This window comes from Notamacropus eugenii, chromosome 4 (assembly GCF_028372415.1).
Source record: "Notamacropus eugenii isolate mMacEug1 chromosome 4, mMacEug1.pri_v2, whole genome shotgun sequence".
Taxonomy (NCBI): domain Eukaryota; kingdom Metazoa; phylum Chordata; class Mammalia; order Diprotodontia; family Macropodidae; genus Notamacropus; species Notamacropus eugenii.
In genome coordinates this window covers 39,068,399-39,087,692 of record NC_092875.1, presented here as the reverse complement: position 1 = coordinate 39,087,692, position 19,294 = coordinate 39,068,399, and the positions used below count along the sequence as shown (strand labels likewise).

Here is a 19,294-nt window from a genome sequence, read left to right as displayed (position 1 = left end):
GACAAAGAGAGAAAATGAGAAATGCAGGGGAGGGAAGGGAAACAGGTATGTTAGGTGGAGTCATGAACTGGTCTATCTATTGTGGAAAGCAATTGGGAGCTATGCCCCAAAAGCTTTGACCTAACAATGCCACTACTAGATCTATAGTCCAAAGAGATCCAAAAAAAGGTGAAAAGGATCCATAGGTACAAAAATAATTACAGCAGCTCCTTTCATAGTGGCAAAGAATTGGAAAATGACGGGTATCTATTTGGAGAATGGCTAAATAAGTTATAGTGCATGTGTACATGAAGGAATGCCAAAAGAAATGAGGAAGGGGGTGGTTCTTAGAATAATGTAGGAAGACCTGTGTTAACTGATGCAAAGTGAAGTTAGTAGAACCAGAAGAAAAAAATACACACTAATAATAGTAACATTGTAAAGTCAAACAGCGTTAAAAGATCTGGGAATTCTGAGCAAAATGAAACCAACCATAGTTCCAAACGATGATGAAACATGCGACACACCATAAAAAGGTGATGTATTCAGAGTACAGTTGGAAGCATATTTTTTTGGACAAGGCTAATGCAAGAACTCATTTTGCTTCTCTATAAAAATTTTTAATAGATTTTGCTTTTCTTACTTTCCTAATGGGTGGGGAAGGAGAAATGGGAGGGAGAGAACTTGGAACTGAAAATAAAATTGAATTAAAAGAAGGCTATAGCTGCCTTGTGCTTTGTCCTTTTAAAACAATCACATTGGGGATGAAGGTGGGGGAATTGGGTATGGGGGAAGAATGGAAAGCATCAAGTGAGAAAAACTGGGATTCATTATTCTGAACTGTTAGCGACTGACAAATGATACTACCTATATTAGTTGAATTAAACAAACAGGTCCCATGTAAAGTATTGTGACAAGGAATTGTTGCACATTTTATTCTGTATGTGTCATTCTCAGTATGATTCTGGTTAGCAAACCATTTGCATATTTGTATGTTTCTGTTACGTTGCCCCAAAGATCTTTTGTTCATTATGGCTTTACGTTCCTAGATGTACAAAGGACCCTTAGTCTCCACAAGACTGATGAACCCATAAACAGGATAGCTATGTGGAGGATCTTTCCTGCTGATGCAGCCAAAGAGTAAATGAGAACATCTTGAAGGAAAGATTAGATGACCGCCTATGACATATGCTATAATGGGGATTCTTCAGGTATAGGTTCAACACTGAAAAAACCTACTATGTCATTGTCCACATAAAGAGATGATTTCTTTCCTATACATAAGGAAGTGCCAGCATCTCCAGATTCTTCATGGACCTCCATCCATCTGTTGGCATGTATACTGGTGGAAACAACAACAGACCTCCACGCCACCACACGTTCAGGGGGCAGTGCCCAGAAGCTCGTTTCGATTGCCATGTTTATTTATCTTGCCATGAGAACAAGAGCATGGTGAGTGCACCTTAGAATTAAATCTCAACAAATCTGGTTTTGCAAGTCTTTTGTTTCTGTGGTGTGACCACTGACTTACAAAAAAAAAAGTCACCCATTTAGACAACATTTCCTGCTAAATATTGAGGAAAATGGGGGAACAGAAATCATCCCTCTCATTTCCAATAAGGCCCCTAAAACTGCTTTGTGGGCTCTAAAAAACAAAACATCATAAGTCAAGTTTTATTTAATTCTATGCTCAATGAAATTTGTTGTATTAATAGTCAAAAATTCTTAAACAATTGTGGTTATGTTGCCTTGCAAAAAAAAAAACTACTTCTAGGAAAACATCACAGGTGACCAGTTATTATAAAATTCTAACTAAAAGTAAATAAGTACATGAGTTACATTACCCAGTGAATTCCAGTTCAATCTCTTATATCCAGCCTTGAACACTCTTGCTAGTTCCTGGGACTGATCTTCCAGAAGAGTTGACTCTGCCTCATTTAATGACCCCAAAAGTGTATAATAATGATCCAACATATGTCTTATCCCTTCTGTGTACCTAGAGTGTGACAGACATTGAAGGCTGTAATTAAAGTTCATATCACGGATGGGTTTCCCAAAAGTCTGTTAGCTAGCTAAGTACTTAATTTCAGGAAAAATGATCGCTCTGTCTTCTATTCTTTCAGTAATGGTCCCATGTTGATTTCCTCAAGTGATTTGGGAACCGAAGGAAAATTCTGTCCTTTAAGCAGCCTTCTCTCACAGTGCTAGTCCGGAATTCTCTCTTCCTGCTATGACCCCTTTTCACATAATTATCTGCTTCATAAGATCAGAGGCCATCTGTTCCAATGCCCTCATGTTACAGAAGATGATATTGACATCTAGAGACACTAGAGATTGCTGAACATGACAAGTAATTAGTAAAAGAAACCAAGTCCAGTGATCTCAAATCTAGGATTCTTTTCACTGCACCCCAGTGCAGCTCCTCCATGCACCCTAGACTTTGCCCCTTATTCATATACTCCCTTGAAGTGTTCTTTAATAATTTTATTTGCTACAAAGTTATCATTTCCCCAAAGTAGTTATAAGTTTATCTAAAACAAGAACAGTTCACTTATATGGTCTTCTTATATGCTGCAGCCCTTGGGCCAGGTACAAAAGCAGTACCCATGAAAACTAACTAAAGCCAGAAGTGTGGCATATGTATATGTATATATATATATATATCTTCTTCAACTTAGCTAACAAGTCAGCTAGACAAAGCTAGCCCTGTTAAATGAAGAAACAAAATTCCCCTGTGGAAAAAATAAGGCTGCCCCATTGTATATTTTAAACACGACAAAGTTTTCTTCCCCAAAGAATATTCTTACCTAAGAAACTTGTCCTCCTGAAGTGCGACATTCCTTGCTAATTCAGGCACAATAAACCCCAGCTGTTCCATGTATTTTGTTTCATTAATAATCTCTTTAAGAGCAGGAGAAAAATTGATAACAAAGTAAATTCCCTTGTCCGTGGTAGCCTCAACATCATCAGTGACCAAATTTGCCTATGGAAGAGACAATTCATAATTGAATAAATACAGTCAAAAAAGACAAGAAGACACATGTGTAATGTTAAAAGCAAATTTGACAAGGACAAATGTACACTGATGATGTCATCAACTGACACCCTAAAAACCTGGTATATTTTAAAATGTCAACACATTTGTCACATATGGCCTCTTTCCCTCTCTCCATTTTCTTCTCCTTACTCTGATTTCCTCCTCTCCTGGTTTCCCTCTTTCATGTTGAAAATACACATGGGTTTCATTAAAAGAAGCAAACCAAAACCCTCCCATCATGGCTCATGTACAATGGGAAGGAGACTCACAGGTCCTCCATAATCCGACGCGTTGTAGCTGCTCATGCGGACCTTGGCCAGCAGACTCTTCTTCAGAAGGGACGGCAGGCTCTGCTCTGTCCAGTCTCTCCACTGCTCGTATTTCCTATCCTCGTATTCCTTCATCCTCCTACCCACTTCCAGATATTTTTGTTTTACCTGTAAAAGGAGTTCAGCTGGAGTTAGTGGGACAGAATTGTCCCAGTAGTGGCAATTCGTTAGAAATGGAAACTACACTTTATCTAGGATAAAACTGCGAAATACGGAAACTGATGCACAAGCCACCTACCTCTCGACCTCGCTCACTGTCCAACATCTCCTCCACTTCCTGAAATCGAAGGATAGTGTGTTTAATCCGGAAGAAGAGGGATCGCTCCCAATATATTGCACCAGCTACTGGTGGGTGATTCTTGTACAGAGGCGGGTTTTCAAGATTCATAACAAATAAGCGATTAATTACATCCACCTGCAAAGACAAAATCAAGAAGTATTTGGTGACTTATAAACACCAATGGGTGTATAGTGTATCTATATATAATATATCTCTATTATCTGTAAATTTTAAGCAAATTACAGATAAAAAACTGTCATCTTAAAGAAATATTTAAGGTATAAAGTAGCCCTTTATCTTTTTTCTAATAGCCTCTTCTCTGCTAATAGGGGCTTTTCATACTATTGTGTCTCCTTGATGTCCTATTTGTATGATAATTACACCCCATACACCCCCATGCATGTATGTAGATGAACTTCACTTGGACATGTACTATATAAAGACTTGAAATATTTTTTGTCACAGTGTGACCTAAGAGTCAAGGCAAAAGTCCTAACTCTATTCCTGTCACTACCAATGGTCAAGTCTCCACGGTCAAAAAGGAGCATGTTTTACAATTATCCAGATAATTAAGGCAAAGTTCCATTTCTTTAGAACGCTATATTCCAGACTACATAGAATGATTCTTCGCTTATCTCATATCATTGGATATGTAAAATGCTTATCCATTGGAATAAGGTCCCAGAATCTTGGATTGACATTTTCCTACAGATTGCCAGAACTGGGATATTTTTGGTTGGTTTCAGTACCAATATGGCTCTGGTAACACTGGCACTCGAGCCATCAAAAATGTCCCAGTACTGGCAATCCCTTCGGAAACACCAATCTGAGACTCTGGGTTGGCATCCCAATAGATGCACCCCTCAAATATATTAATTAATCTTTTCTTCTAAGCACAGTTGAAAACTCCTTGAGGCCAGTTACCTCTATTGTGGCCAAAGGGATAAAGTAATGACCAAGACTGGTCTGGCTAAGGATTAGCTCAGATCCAAAGACAAGAGCTAGCCAAGCACCAGCTGGTTTAGAGAAACTGAGGGCTCCTCTACTATCCCCTCCCTACCCCTTGCTTATGGAATCACAGGATCATAAGTGTAGGACTAGAAGGGAACTCTGAGGTCATCTAGTCTAATGCCCTCATTTTACAGATGAGAAAACTGAGGCCTGGGGGGGGAATGTGGCCTGCTCCAGGTCACACAAGTAATTAAGAGGCAGGGCCAGGATTTAGATCCAGACTCAGACAACTTTGGCCAAAAAGGTCTCAGATATTAAAGGACCATGTTACATCTTCCTTTTGGATCCTACAACACTTCTAGTACACAGTTCAGATCATTGCAGGCATCAAATACACAATTGTAGAATTCCTTGCCGATATGAACAAATCTATTTTGTTTTAACTACGTAACTTGAGTTATTATATGACATTATTATCAGGGGAAATTCCATAGGTTCCTTAGATTTGAATTTCCCACCATAAAAAACAACCCTGAGGGTATTCATCCAGCCTCCTTTAACCCTCTGTATGCCTTTGACTGATGGTGACACGTAGGTGGTACAGCATGCTGGTTTGTGTGCTGCTTAAAATTACCTCTTTACAGTACTGTGCCAAAATATCATTGAACTTCATCATCATCTGCTTATTGATAGCCTCCCGGGAGCGAATGTGCTTGAACTTTAAAAGCATGTCAAAAGCAGCTTCTGCTGAACGAAGAGTCTTAAAGGATTCATCAATAAAGCTCTTTGCTTCTTTCTCGATAACCTGCCAAAAAGACACATCAGATAAGTCATCCGCCTGTAAAGAACTTAGGAGGGCAAGAACAGGGGAGACAAGATAAGAATTTTAGAGCTGATGGAAGGTTTCTAGGGGCTGCTTTCACCAAGATGCCCCTCTGGGGCCTCATCATAACACCCAAATGATGCCAACTTCTTGAAGACTCTACCAGACAACCCGACTCAAGTAGGAAGGTCTGTCAAGCTGGAAGCATCTGAAGCAGAGGCTCAGTGACAGATAATGTGTCTGTTATCTAGGGAACAGCCTTGCTATATAGATAAGAGGCTCATCACCACCAGGTTAGACACCAGGAGATGGTTCTTGGGGGTCACAGAAACTCATGAAGATGCCTTCCCTGCTAAAGCATGCAGTAATCATGAGCTCACAGGATTCACAGCGTGAAAGGACCAGACCACAGAGAGCACCCAGAGCCAAGTCCTTATTTTACAGATGAGAAAACTGAGAGCCGGAGAGATTCAAAACTTTGGGACACACAGCCAGGAAGCAGTAGAACCAGGATTTCATGTGTTTCTTTCATCATACCATGATGCAGTCATAGATTTTTCGAAACACTAAAAACAAATCTAATGAGAAGTAGAAAGTGAAGCTGAAGGAGGAAAAATCAAACATACTTCTACTCCATAATCTTTGAGCCTGACAACACATTCCCTGTGTTTGACCTGCCCCTCAAGGATGCTAATGCTGATGGTGTTAAATACAAACCACAGAGCCTACATGTCCACAGCATACTGCCCCCAGGGGCTCTAGCCCTGAAACACCACATACCTACTGGACATTGGAACCTGGATGTCCTGAAGGCATCTCACACTGAACAGCTCCAAAACTTAAACTCATTTTCTTTCCCCCAAAACTTTCCCCTCCTCTGAACTTCCCTGTTTTGAGAACTAGGGGGAAAAATATCTTTGCATTAAATTTCTCTGATAAAGGTCTTAGATATATCAAGAACTCAATCTAGATATATCAAGAATTCAATCTTTAGGAAGAAGAGTCATTTGTCAATTCATAAAAAGTCAAAGGACATGAATGTGCAATTTCCTAAGGAAGAAATCCAAGCTATCAATAAGTATATGAAAAAAAGTCCCAATTAGAGAAACACAAATTAGTCAGTTAATAAACACTTGTTAAAGCACTCACTGTGTAGCAGACACTGTGCTGAGCACCAGGAGTACAAAAAAAGTCAAAATACGGAAGCATCTAATGGGAGAGCCTCCAGACTCTCAAGTCTAGTGGGGGAGACCATATGCAAGCAATGATGTGCAAATAAACTATAGTCAGGATCAACTGGAAATAATCCACAGAGGAAAGGCAGGGAAGCAACAAGAAAGGTCAAAAAAGACTTCTGGCAGAAGAAGAAAGGAGAGTATAAGGTTTAAGAAAACTGAAGAACTAAAGGGATGGGGGTTAAGTTACAATGGGCTTTGAAAATGCCCAGGAGAGGGTTTGCTTTCTGCCTCTGAAGGTGATAGGGAGCCACTGGAATTTATTAAGTAGTGGGGAGGGTCTCATGGTCAAACCTGTGCTTTGACAGCTAAGTGGATGATGGACTAGACTGAAGACTCATGGTTGGCAGACCTGCCAGTGGTGGGTCGAGGGTCTGCACTAGAGAGGTGATGGTGTCAGAGAGGAGAAGGGCATATAGACAAAAGATGTTATCAAGGTCAAATCAATCAGCCTTGCCAACAGCTTGGATACGGTGAGGGGTAGGGGGAGAGTGAGGGAGTGTGAGAAGCTGGGGAGGACATGGGTTAGAAGCCTCAGTGACTGGGAGGAGGACAATCAGCTCTCCCAGTAACAGAGTAAATCCAAGAATAATCATTCTTTCTTGAACAGAAATAGGGAAGTATGGAAGGGAGAGAGGTTTGGGGGGGGAAGAATGAGTTCAGTTTTGAACTTGTGAGCTTAAGATATCTATAGGACATCCAATTCAAGATGTTCAATAGGCAGCTGGAGATGCAAGAGTGGGAGTCAGCAGAGAGGTTAGGTCTGGATAAGTGGACTTGGGAGTCATCAGCAGAATTTTGATTGTGAGAAAGAAAGAAAAGAAAGAAGAAAGAAAAAGAAAAGGTCAAATGTTAGAGAGGCTGCAGGAAAACTTATACACTTATGACTGTGGTGGACCTGTGCATAAGTCATAGGAAAGCAATTTGGAACCATAATTCCATAAGTCAATAAGCATTTATCAAGCACCAACTATGTGCCAGGCACTGTACCAAGAACTGGGAATGCAATGAAAGACTAAAGAATTGCCAGACTTCAATGGCAATGGTTCCCTGCCATTGAAGAACTTACAACACAGTGGGGGAGACGATACACAAACAAGTGTGTACAAACAAGCTAAATACAGGGCAATAGGAAATAATCAAAGGAGGGAAGGCAGTAGGATTAAGAGGGATTAGAAAAGGCTTCCTATAGAAGGTAGGATTTTAGCTGGGACATGAAGGAAGTCAGGGAATCCAGGAAGCAGGAAGAGATTTGGTGGGATAACATTCCAGGTAGGAAATGTCTGGAGCCAAGGGATGGAGTGTCTTTTTCAGAGAACAGGAGGAAGGTGGGTGCCACTGATTGAAGACAGTATGGTAAAGGAATAAGATGTAAGAAGACTGGGAAGACTGGGGTGGAAGCTAGGTTATGAAGGACTTTGAATGCCAAAGTAGCTAAACTCTGAATAAAGTCTGTATTATCCTTTGACCCTATGACAGCAATACTAGGCAGATACATCTAAAGAAAAAAGAAACATTCACATATACAAAGATATTGATAGCAGCTCATTTTGTAATGGAAAAGAACTGGAAATTAATGGGGTACCTATCAATTGGGGGATGCCTGAACAAATTATGGTATAAGAATGTAATGGAATACCATAGGTGCTTTAAGAAATGATGAAAGAGATCATTTTAGAGAAACCCAAGAAGATTTGCATGAATTGATGCAGAGTGAAGTGAGCAAAACCAGGGAAACAATTTCTACAACAACAGAATTGTTCAGACAAAAAACTTTGATCAACACTGAGCAACCATGGTTCTCAGACAACTCATGATGAAACATGCTATCCATCCATTGACAAAGAGGTAGGGAACTCAGGATGAAGATAAATAATTTTTTTGAACATAGTGATTAGGGAATTTGGGGGTTTTTTTACTCTCCATGTTTTTTTACAAGGCTTTTTCTTTTCTTTTTCCTTTTCTCTTTTTACCAGGTGAAAAGAATGGGTGGGAGAAATAATCTGTTTTTGTTCATTGAAAAAAATATATTTCTGCTTTTTAGTTGTACCTCCTAGAAGAGCCAAGTGCTATACTGTGGCTATATCTTTGTCTCAGGCAACAGGAAGGATAATGGTAAGAATTCCTTTGTACTGTCTATTACATCACATTGCAATGACTTTCTCTTGCAGAAATAATAAAGTGAAAAACCCAAATTTAAACCTACCACCATCACTACTACTATATCCTGGCTGTAAGGCTATCTGAGCATTTCGTTTCATGTGAAATCAAATTTTTAACTGAACATCGGAGTAGATTTTTTAAGCTAAAATATATTTTAGTAAAATTAAATCCTTAGATTGGCTACTTACCAAGACTTCAATCTTGAAATCTTCCATAACATACTTCCAGAACTGGGAACACTTGATGCTAAAAGGGTCAAAGGTTAATACTTCCATGGGACTGACAAGACCATCCACCCTACAAAGGACGTCATCAATACGCTTTGGATCACCAGTCACAGCTTTCAGTTCTGGACCAAATATGTTGTAAAATTCCTCAATAACCTGTTAAATCCAAGAGCATAAGAAAGTCACATCCTGCTGTTTCACAAATGTGCCATCTCTAGATTATGTGATCTTATCTGCTCATTGAAGCAGGCCAGGGAGGACTTTTACTTGCAATACTTTATCAGCAAGTAGACCAGCCTACTATTGAAAATCTAACTCAACTTTATCAGTAAATTAATTTCTCTTCTCTCAGATTCTGAATTACTGAGATTTTTTTCTGCTACAGCAAAATCTAATGGATGTACCCATTTTCCTTTTTCCCTCTCAAACAGAGTAACCAAATCATACATGCACACTTCATGGGACCCTATATTTAGAACCAGAGGGATCTTAGAGGCTGAGTCTAATTCATCTAACAGACTAAGAAACCAAGACTCAAGTAATTTGCTCAGGATCAGTATCTCAGGCAAGATCCGAACTCAGGGCTTCCTGACTGCACGTCCAGCATTCTGTCCTGCTACCTCAATCTAATATACTTCTTCTCTAACTAAGAATAGTTTGTAGACCAATCCCGTTTCTCAAATATTCTATACTGACCTTTTTTCAAAAGTCCTTCCTTACCCCAGCATTGTCTCTCCCATTGCTCCTAAATGTAAGAGATTGGAGTGGGTTCATAGGATGTAAGATGAAGAACTGGAATGGATCCTAATGGCTGTCAGATCCAAACTGCTCATTTTACAGAGGAAGAAACTGAGGCACACAAAGGTTAACACAGCTAATAAGTGTCTAAGGTGGAATCTGAACCCAGGTCTTCTTAAATTCGAGTCTAGTTCCCTGTTCACTACTAAGAAAACTCATCTTCCACACTCACAAACCCTCTCCCTTTTTTCTTCCAAGAACACCTTGGAAAGAACTAAGCAGAAAATAATTTAACAATGACAGAATCCAATCCAATTCAGCATGTGTTTATCAAACACCTACCATGCTCAAGACACTATGCCAAGCTATGAGGACACAAAGGCAAAATGGAGAGCAGCCCCTACCCTCAGGAAGTGTACACTCTACTGCAAGGAGGCAACATATAAACAAGGATGGAGACAGTGACCTAAGGAAGGAGTAAGAAAGCCACCACAGCTACAGGAACCAAAAGGGATTCCCATAGCAGGGGGAATTTACATGGAGTATCTTATCATGTACTTGGCCCATCCTCACTCTAAATCTAGAGGTAAACAGAACGGTCAGGAGTGATTAGGGCCCTACTAAGTATTTACACAATATTCCTTCTGATCTCAGGAACTGGGGCATCCTTCACAATCTCTTCTGGATCATCATCTTTGACTAGGATGGAAACCATCTATATCTATGTGACATTTTTGAAAAGGGAAGAAAGTTACCAGAAAAATTAAGTAAATATTAACTATGGAAAATGCAAGGATATTTTCCACGCTCTTATATTCAGAACCATGTCACAAAGGTGTCCCATAATAATAACCCGCTAAACTGTTTCTGACTCCTAACATCCTAAGGTCCTAAGACTCAATTATCCTTAGAGCATTGTAAAAATTAAGCTCTTCTTTGCAGAACCAGTAACTAGATTCTGATGTCTACTAGCTGGGTAATCAAATCACTTAACTAGCCTGGCCTCAAATCTCCTCACCTGTGAAATGAAGGGGCTGAGCAAGATGCTCTCAGAGGACATTTCCAGCACAAAATCTAAGATACTATGAGTCTGTAATACAGACAATGACGACAACCAGAATTCCATAAACAAAAAAGAGGACCAGAAAGACACTGGACTCTGAGGCACAGTGATGATTAATCTTGGCCCTGAGATGTACCTCCCTCCTCTCAAGAGGCATGGGGTACAGAATGGTGCATACACTATCAGGTAACGTTATTGCATTAGCTGGTTTTTCTTAATAGTTTTTCTTTGATATAAAAAGGGAAGGGTTGGTGTGTATATTCAAAAATAACTGTCATGTAAGAAATGAAAAGCACCAGCCGATAAAAAATTTTTCCTTTTAAAAAGATATGAAAATAGTCTTAAAAAGAACTTGATCATTCTTACCTTTTAACCATGTGTGTGTACACATATACACACACACATATATAGCTATAGATAGATACACATACATTAAAGAAATTAAACCCAGGGTGCTCTACCTGTAAAACATCATACAGATCCTGACAGATTGTAGCCATGTAATCTGTTCTTTCAAATAAACGTTTTCTATCAAATTCCCAACGTGGCTCCCTTCCAGATGCTTCGATTTTGGCTCGGACATCAAAATAAGATTTTTTCCACAACAGAAGAGTGCTCTTAGCCTCAGCCACCTTGTTTTGGGCGGATGCTCGACTCTCTCTGTTAATTAACAAAAAATCAGGTTATTATTACCAATATTTTCCAATGACTCAAGATAAGGATGATGGTAGTAAAATTTGCAGCATATTTAGTTCAGAGCAATATGGCAGAGAAGGATCTTGGAGGACAACTAGTCCAAACCCTCTTTTTATAGAAGAAACTGAGTCCTGGATTCAAATTCTGCTTCTCACAGTTACTAATTATTTCACAGTGAGGAGTCACTTAACTTCTATGAGAATTATTTTCCTCATCTGTAAAACAAGGATAATAATACTCATATCCTAGCTCACATCTTATCTCATAGGGTTATGGGAGAAAAAGCGCTTTGTAAATCTTAAATCTGGAGCAGCTAAATTGCTCAATGGATATAGCGTTGGACCTGGAGTCAGGAAGACCTGAGTTCAAATCCAGCCTCAAACACTCACTAGCTCTGTGACCCTGGGCAAGTCACTTAAACTCAGTTTTCATCTGGAGAAGGAAATGGCAAACCACTCCAGTATCGTTGCCAAGAAAACCCAATGGACAGCTGGGGTGAGTATGGTCCAGGGGGTCACAGAGTTGGGCACAACTACACAACAACAACATAAGTACCATAAAGATGGTCAACATGGTATTTAAAATACCATAAGATCATGTTGTCAAGGTGTTTGGCCACATTTCCTAGGTGTCGGTGGCTTACATGATGAAATGTGCAGAGCACCACAAAGTGGAGGAAGAAGGTCCTATGCAAGGGAGGGGATTATATACTTTTCTTCTCCTAGGAGTAAATAGCAGGAACTATTGGTAGAAGCACGTGGAGAATTACATGTACATGTCCTGATGGCTCACAAAGGGAAATTAACTGGGCAGTCATGGAGAATCCCAAACTGGAAAATTTGGAGCCACGCCATTCTAGAGAGGACAGGATTTCCTGACACAGTGTGCTCCCTAGAGAAAGAAAAGAATAACCCTTTCCAGCATAGAGTCCCCTTTGGAGAACAAAGCCAATGGAAAGTGGACCACTTCTTCAGCAGCCTGGAAAGTGTATTAACATTCTGAGATGATTCCAAGCCATTGGGTGGCACAATGAGTCTGGGAGGGACTACGTATTTATTCAGATGGAAGACAGAGACTACTTGAATGTCAGGGCATTTCATCACTGGCAACCCCAATTTCATTTCATTTCTGGGTGGAAGCTGACATGTTATTTGAATGAATTACATGTTTCTACATCTGTTCATAGTTCCTGTGAATTTTTTGCATCTTTTGCCTTTTCTGTGGGGTACAATAAAGTATGTCCCATACCTGATATGCATTAGGTACTTTGAGTGTTTGTACAGGAGCTTGGGATGCTATTTATCAACATTTGAGGAACTTAGACACGTTATATCTAGGAGATTTCCTGAAGTAATTCCAGGTGGAGGCAAATAGCCAGAGAAGCAAATTGACCCCTTATGGTCTGAGCTCCCAAGATTAGACCCAATCCACTTGAGCCTAGAGCTTTAGGGGGCCTTGGGCCCCAGGTAACAACTGAAAAAAAGTGCCAAGAAGCCAACACACGAAAGATGTCAATTAGAGGGAAGAAGATGTTGAACGAAGAGAAAAATGTCACAATCTTTGTGACACATTCTTGTTTCTACCAGGGCAAAATGAACAGTCTTAGATATGTTGTTTTTTAAACAAAAAGGAATGTTTTTGCAAAAATGCTATTCTGGGATACTCTTTGCTATATATGGAGTATACATATTAGAAAGAGTCATAAAAAAAAGATAAATCTTCAAGTATTTTTACTGTTGCAAAATACTACAGTCAACTGTCCACTTTCTTAAGCCAGCTTCCCCTTTTCAGGGATCTATTATTCAGATTATGGTATAGAGAAAACCTTAACTGCTAATTAAGCGCCCATTTGTCTTTAACCTCTTCTAGTCCTTTTTAACAGAGAGGGTGCCCCCTTGGATCACAATAATCTGCAGACAACACTACCCTCCAGTTTGAGGATACTAATGGAGCTAGAGCAAGGTCAGGGGACAGGAAGCAAATGCCCTTTGTTAGGGCACCCATAAACTAATGGGAACCACCAATCCTAAATTCTTCAATCCCAGGAGTCCTACACTTGACTATGTGGCTACACAGAACCCGTTACTGAGTGAAGGAAAAACTGTCACTTATTGCTTCTTCACATTCTAGGCTGCACTTTGCTGGTCCTCAGGAGGATGGGGACTTTTTTTTCTTTGCATTTCCAGAACCTAACACTGTGCTTTGGACATAGATAGGGTTTCATAAATTCTTGTGGAAATTAATTAAAGTTCAGCTTAATTAAGCCAAAGCTCAATTTACCATGAATATAGTAAGAGTCTCACTCATAGAAATCTTGATGAGTTTTAATTCCTAGTCATGAGGTATTTTGATATACTTAGATAGTGAGTGTTATCAAAGTGCCAGAAATGATATAATTATAGTATTTATTAAAGAGGCAGAATAACAGAGTGGGTAGAAGGCCAACCTCCAAGTCAGGAAGGCCAGGACTTTGAGCCCCATTTTGGACACATGGTTGGTTGTGTGACCCTAGGCAAGTCACCTTACTACACAGGTAGAGAGTTGGTAGAGAGAGGTGTCTAAGCAGGGAGCTCCCCTTTCATAGATGAATCACAGATCCAAGCCCCAGCCCACTCCCTCAAGAAGTCCATAGACTCTAGTATTTAAAGAAAGGAAGCATAGACTGGCAACATAGGGCCGCCTTTGTACCCAGGAACTACTAGCTGTATAACCTTAGACAAGTCACTTAATCTCTCAGTGCACCAGGAGTTAATAATCTGCATCAGAGAAGGGAATTTCCCCACTGTCAGATGCCTGCTCTGCTAAAAAATTAATTATATCTGGATTTTTAAATTTATCTTTAAAAGTAAGCAAAAATGGGAGAAAACACCTTTTGAAAGAGAGATCAGAAAAGTAGATCAAAAGAGAGAGGCTGAGGCATTTGGTCTTCTCTTGCATCACAATTCCATCCCTTTTCCAGTGAAATCCCTCCCGTGCCCTTGGAGTACCACTGCAGTAACTACTTACTTGAACAAAGTCCTTAAGTTCACGACTCGGGTCACCCTCTCTGCAATCTCCCAGGCAATCCTCTCCATGAGAGGGATCATCCGCTCGTCTTTATTATAGTGCCTGGAGATAATCCACACCATCCTTAGGGCGCTCATCATGGAAGGAAGTGTTTCCAGAATAATGCCAAATCCAACTCCATGGGTTAAATTCTACACAGATAAACATTTAAGAAAGATTAAAATAGTTGTGGGATTCTAGGAACTAAATCTTTCCATTTTAGAATTTAAGAAATTCGAATGGGACAGTGAGGAATCAACCTTCATTGTTCTTTCTTGGTAACAAGAAGTGTGCTCACAGAAGATCACCAGTGATCTCATGCCGTACTCATCTTGGAATCCCTCTCCACACCTGACATGGGTCTTTGCTCAGCTTACACACTTAACAAATGTGCTTCACATTAAAATTAGTCCAAAGCTCTCATTTTACAGACTGGGAAACTGAAGCCAAAGAAGTGTAACCAGGGATAAAAGAAGGGTTACCCAAAACTGTATTTCTGTATAAAACCCCAAATCCAACAACAGCAACTACTGCTAAGACCAGGAACTTGGATAGCAAACCCACTCCCTTTTTCAAGGTCTACCAAGGCCCACAGAGGGGTCACTTCGTTATCTTAAGCAACAACCCTTTAGAGTAGAGTCACATTTTGGGGTTCATCATCCCCAAATACCCAAGCTCTGAGATAGCACCCGTGGTGAGCCAGAATGAAGAACAGCTGGGCACATGCCCTATTCATCATCACCAGAGGATAAAGTGATATGCCCACTCTGAGACCCCAAGCAGACCAGGGAGATCTCCTGAGTCTCCTGACCCATTTTTCTACTCTTTCTGTTCTATCACACTGGTCCTCCAATGCCACAGAGGGACACTGTTCCATGCTCCTTAGGTAACCTCAGCCAACCCCATTCTCTGGGCTTCAGCTTCTTTACCTATAAAATGAGGGGATGGGTTTAGATGACCTCTAAGGTTTCTCCAGCTCTGGATCTAGCATCCCAAGCCCTCTGGTGCAGACCTGAAAAGCTCCTTGGAGGAGGTAAGCAAGATATATTCATAAACCAAGGTGATGTGATGCCAACAGAAGTCATGAATGATTTCTTAAGCACCTTAGTGGTCCTGCTTGCTCTATGTACTGTCATCCACACCCTCAGAAATGCCCACCAACCTCATGGCATTGCTAGTGCCCAAAATAATGAGGGATCCCACAGAATGAAGGGTGAAATCTCCAAAGAGGGAATCCAGTCCCTGTAAAAGACAGTGGCATCAGAAGGATTCTCAGAGGCCATGGGGCACTGGACCAGAGGATCAGGTTGGGAATCAAAAACACCAGGACTCTTCTACCACCTGGTACAGTCACTGGTTGTGTGACCCTGAATGGATCACCATATCCCTTCAGCAGGAAAGCAGTCAAAGTAATTAACACCTGCAGCTCCTACCTCAGAAGGTGGCTATGAGGCTCAAATGGCTAACGTGTTAGCATTTCTATATATCTAATATATTTCAATTATTTACATTATATTTACATGTCAATACATAACATATTGGTATGTATACATTATATATCAATATGCAATATAATATATAATAACACATAGCTTTAAGGTTTACCGTTTACATGTGTTGTGCCATTTGATCCTCAAAACAAACCTGTGAGGTAGGTGCTATGATTATTCCCATTTTACATATGAGGAAACTGAGGCAGATAGTGGTTAGGTGACTTGCCCAGGGTCATATATCCAGAAAGTGCATCTTCCTGACTCCAGGATCTAAATAATCTATCCATGGTACTCCCCAGCAGCCACAAATGAGATAACATTCTTTATTGTCTCTGTTGTTAATAAGAGCAGCAGAAGTGGCATCAAAGCCATTTGACCCTGGAGGTCTTAGTAGTAGCTTCCTGAAATACCTTGAAATGGCGCTCGACGGTGGAGAGGAACCGAACGTTGTCTGAAGCTTCCACGTGAAACTTGTACAGCTCATTGAAGACAGGGTGCAGGTTGGCCACCAGCATGGAGTCAGCCTCCCTGATGACCTCTATGACTTTTTTCACTATGGGTAGCTTGGTTTGCTCATGCAGAGCACTGAAGGTTGCTGTTCTTTCTCTCCAGAATTCTATTTCCGCCAGTGGGCCATTACCCTAAGGACAAGAGCAGAGGTGATATCAAAAAACAACCTCCTTGAGGAAGTTCTGGGGAGAGTATGGAAAGGGTAAGCTCTCAGGAACAAATTCCTAAAAAAAAAAGTGACAACAGAAATAAATTGCTAAGGGTTGAAAAGGAGGAGCCATCTGGTCTGAGGTTTCTGTCTTGCTTATTACCCTATAGGCTTCAATCTGGAGCAGAAGCTGGACCTGATACCTCACTCTGCTCTTGGAGCCTGAACCATGCCACTGCTGCTTGCTTCTGACTCTCCCTCCTCACTCCTGGACACCACCCAGGGTCTGTGACCAAACCCTTCCCATTCTCAGTCCACCCCCAGTCCACAGGGGAACGCCACAGTTCTATCACTCTGAAACAAGAGCGCTCCTCAGCCTGCTGATAAGGGCTGAGTCCAGCAGTCCTGCTGCTCCGACCTAGACCCAGGTTAGGAACTTGTGGAGCTCAATCTTGGATGGGTGAAAAGAAGTAATCAGACTATGCCTCAGATCAGGATGCTTCAGGAGCACTGAAAGCTGTCCCTGAGATCCTGAAATAACCCAACACAAAATATCACAAGAAGGCAGTATGAGGAAGACCCCAGACCTCCCCCCACAGAAGGCAGCAGAGTCCAACCCGAATGTCAACGCTGCCATCAGGAACTAGGCTGAAAGAAGGAACAAACCAAAAAAGAATCCCACCATACAGAGTGATTATTATGTGGTTACGCTCTAATAGCAGATAGAAAATATCAAAGGACAGCACTGGAATGGCCGGAGAGAGTCGCTCTCTCAGGGAGGAAAATACCCATTTATATAGTACCCAGGATATTCCAGGCCTTGTGCTAAGGATTTAACAATCATTTTCTAATTTGATCCTCACAGCAACCACCACCCGGGGAGATTACTTCTATTTTACAGAGGAGGAAACTGAGGCAAACAAAGGCTAAGTGACTTGGCCAGGGTCACAGTTAGTGAGCGTCTGAGGCAGAATTTGAACTCGACTCACTGTTCACCAGCATCCCCAGCTACTTCTCTCAATCCCATAATAGCAACAAAGGCAGATTTAATCTGAGTTCAAGAGGCAGTGCGATATAGGGAAATGAAGACCTCGGTTCGAGTCCCACTTTGGACACTGACTAGTCTGAAAGCTGCTTCCCAGTAATATTCCGCATGTTACCTGAGGCGTCTTTTTCAACTGTCCCTCTATGGCAGAGGAGATCTGATTTAACCAGTTGATCACACATTGCTCCAAAATATCCACGGCATCTTGGTCAGCAGCAAGCTCGGACACTTCCCTATCCAGACTAATCACCGGCATCTCCAACTTGATTTCTCCTGTTGGGGGGAAAAATCAGGACCAGTCATGGCATCAAGAAAAAAGAGAGGACAGTAATTGAGGGTTAATTGACTTGGAGTTAATCAAGTGGTAGATTGGTAGATTGTTGTCTTTCATTTCCGAAGAGGACCAAAATGACATCACCATGATAAAGTGAAGTTTCAGTGTGTCCAACTGTGGTGGATCAGACCAATACGAGCTCGGAATGCTCTACCACAGGTTGGGCACAGATAGTCCATGTGAATATTTAGGGTGGATACTACAAATTTGCACACCCTACGTTTACTTTGTGCTGCCTCAATTCTGCTTTGCTTATAGAGCACAGCACCCTTTCTAATGTGGGCACACCATGCTAAGTGGTCCTGTGCCGGTATCTCCCATGTTGCACAGTCAAATCCAAAGTTCTTGAGAGAAACCTTGAGAGTGTCTTTGTATCGCTTCTTCTGACCACCATGTGATCACCTGCCCCATGCGAGTTCTCCATTAAATAGTCTTGTTGGCAAGCTTACATTTTGCACTCAAACAATGTGGCCAGCCCATTGAAGTTGCACTCTCTGAAGCATAGTTTGAATGCTTGGAAGTTCAGTTCGAGCAAGGACTTCAGTGTCTAGTACCTTATCCTGCCAGGTGATCCTCAGAATCTTCCTAAGAGAATTCAGATGAAAGTGATTCAGTTCCTTGCCATGGAGCTGGTAGACTGTCCATGTTTCACAGGCATACAACAATGAGGTCAGCACAAGGCTCTGTAGACCTTCAGTTTGGTAGTCAGTCTAATACCTCTTCCCTCCCAAACTTTTCTTCAGAGCCTTCCAAACACTGAGCTAGCTCTGGCAATGCGTGTGTCAACCTCATTGTCAATGTGTACACCCCTGAAAAGTACACTATCAAGGTAAGTGAACTTATCCAGCATTCAAAACTTCTCCATTTGTTGTAACTCATGGATCCAAGTATGGATGGTGTGGTGGTGGCTGATGGAGCACTTGTGTTTTCTTGGTGTTAATTATTAGGCCAAAATTAACACAGGCAGCAGGGAATTGATCCATATTTTATTGCCTTTCAGTTTCAGAGGCTGCATTGAGTACATAATCATCTGCAAACAGAAAATCATGCACCAGCACTCCCTCCCCTTTGGTCTTGGCATGTAGCTTTTTCAAACTGAAAAACTTACCATCAGTATGGTAGTTGACCTTGATGCCGTGTTTGTCCTCATTGAAAACATTTGACAACATCGCTGAAAACATCATGCTAAAAAGCATGG

The 19,294-nt window shown here is 41.1% G+C and overlaps 1 protein-coding gene across 1 annotated transcript in view; it reads right to left on the bottom strand.

Annotated features, from left to right (window-relative positions):
* Nucleotides 1-19,294, bottom strand: part of DNAH10 (dynein axonemal heavy chain 10) — a 152,837-nt gene that overhangs the window by 112,702 nt on the left and 20,841 nt on the right. Inside the window, exons 7-16 of the mRNA XM_072600672.1 lie at nucleotides 17,878-18,035; nucleotides 16,470-16,700; nucleotides 14,528-14,718; nucleotides 11,287-11,485; nucleotides 8,986-9,180; nucleotides 5,211-5,381; nucleotides 3,584-3,760; nucleotides 3,286-3,453; nucleotides 2,787-2,962; nucleotides 1,824-1,975 (exon numbers count right to left, since the gene is read on the bottom strand). Of these exons, the coding sequence (XP_072456773.1) occupies nucleotides 1,824-1,975; nucleotides 2,787-2,962; nucleotides 3,286-3,453; nucleotides 3,584-3,760; nucleotides 5,211-5,381; nucleotides 8,986-9,180; nucleotides 11,287-11,485; nucleotides 14,528-14,718; nucleotides 16,470-16,700; nucleotides 17,878-18,035 (1,818 nt within the window). The remainder of the gene's footprint in view (nucleotides 1-1,823; nucleotides 1,976-2,786; nucleotides 2,963-3,285; nucleotides 3,454-3,583; nucleotides 3,761-5,210; nucleotides 5,382-8,985; nucleotides 9,181-11,286; nucleotides 11,486-14,527; nucleotides 14,719-16,469; nucleotides 16,701-17,877; nucleotides 18,036-19,294) is intronic.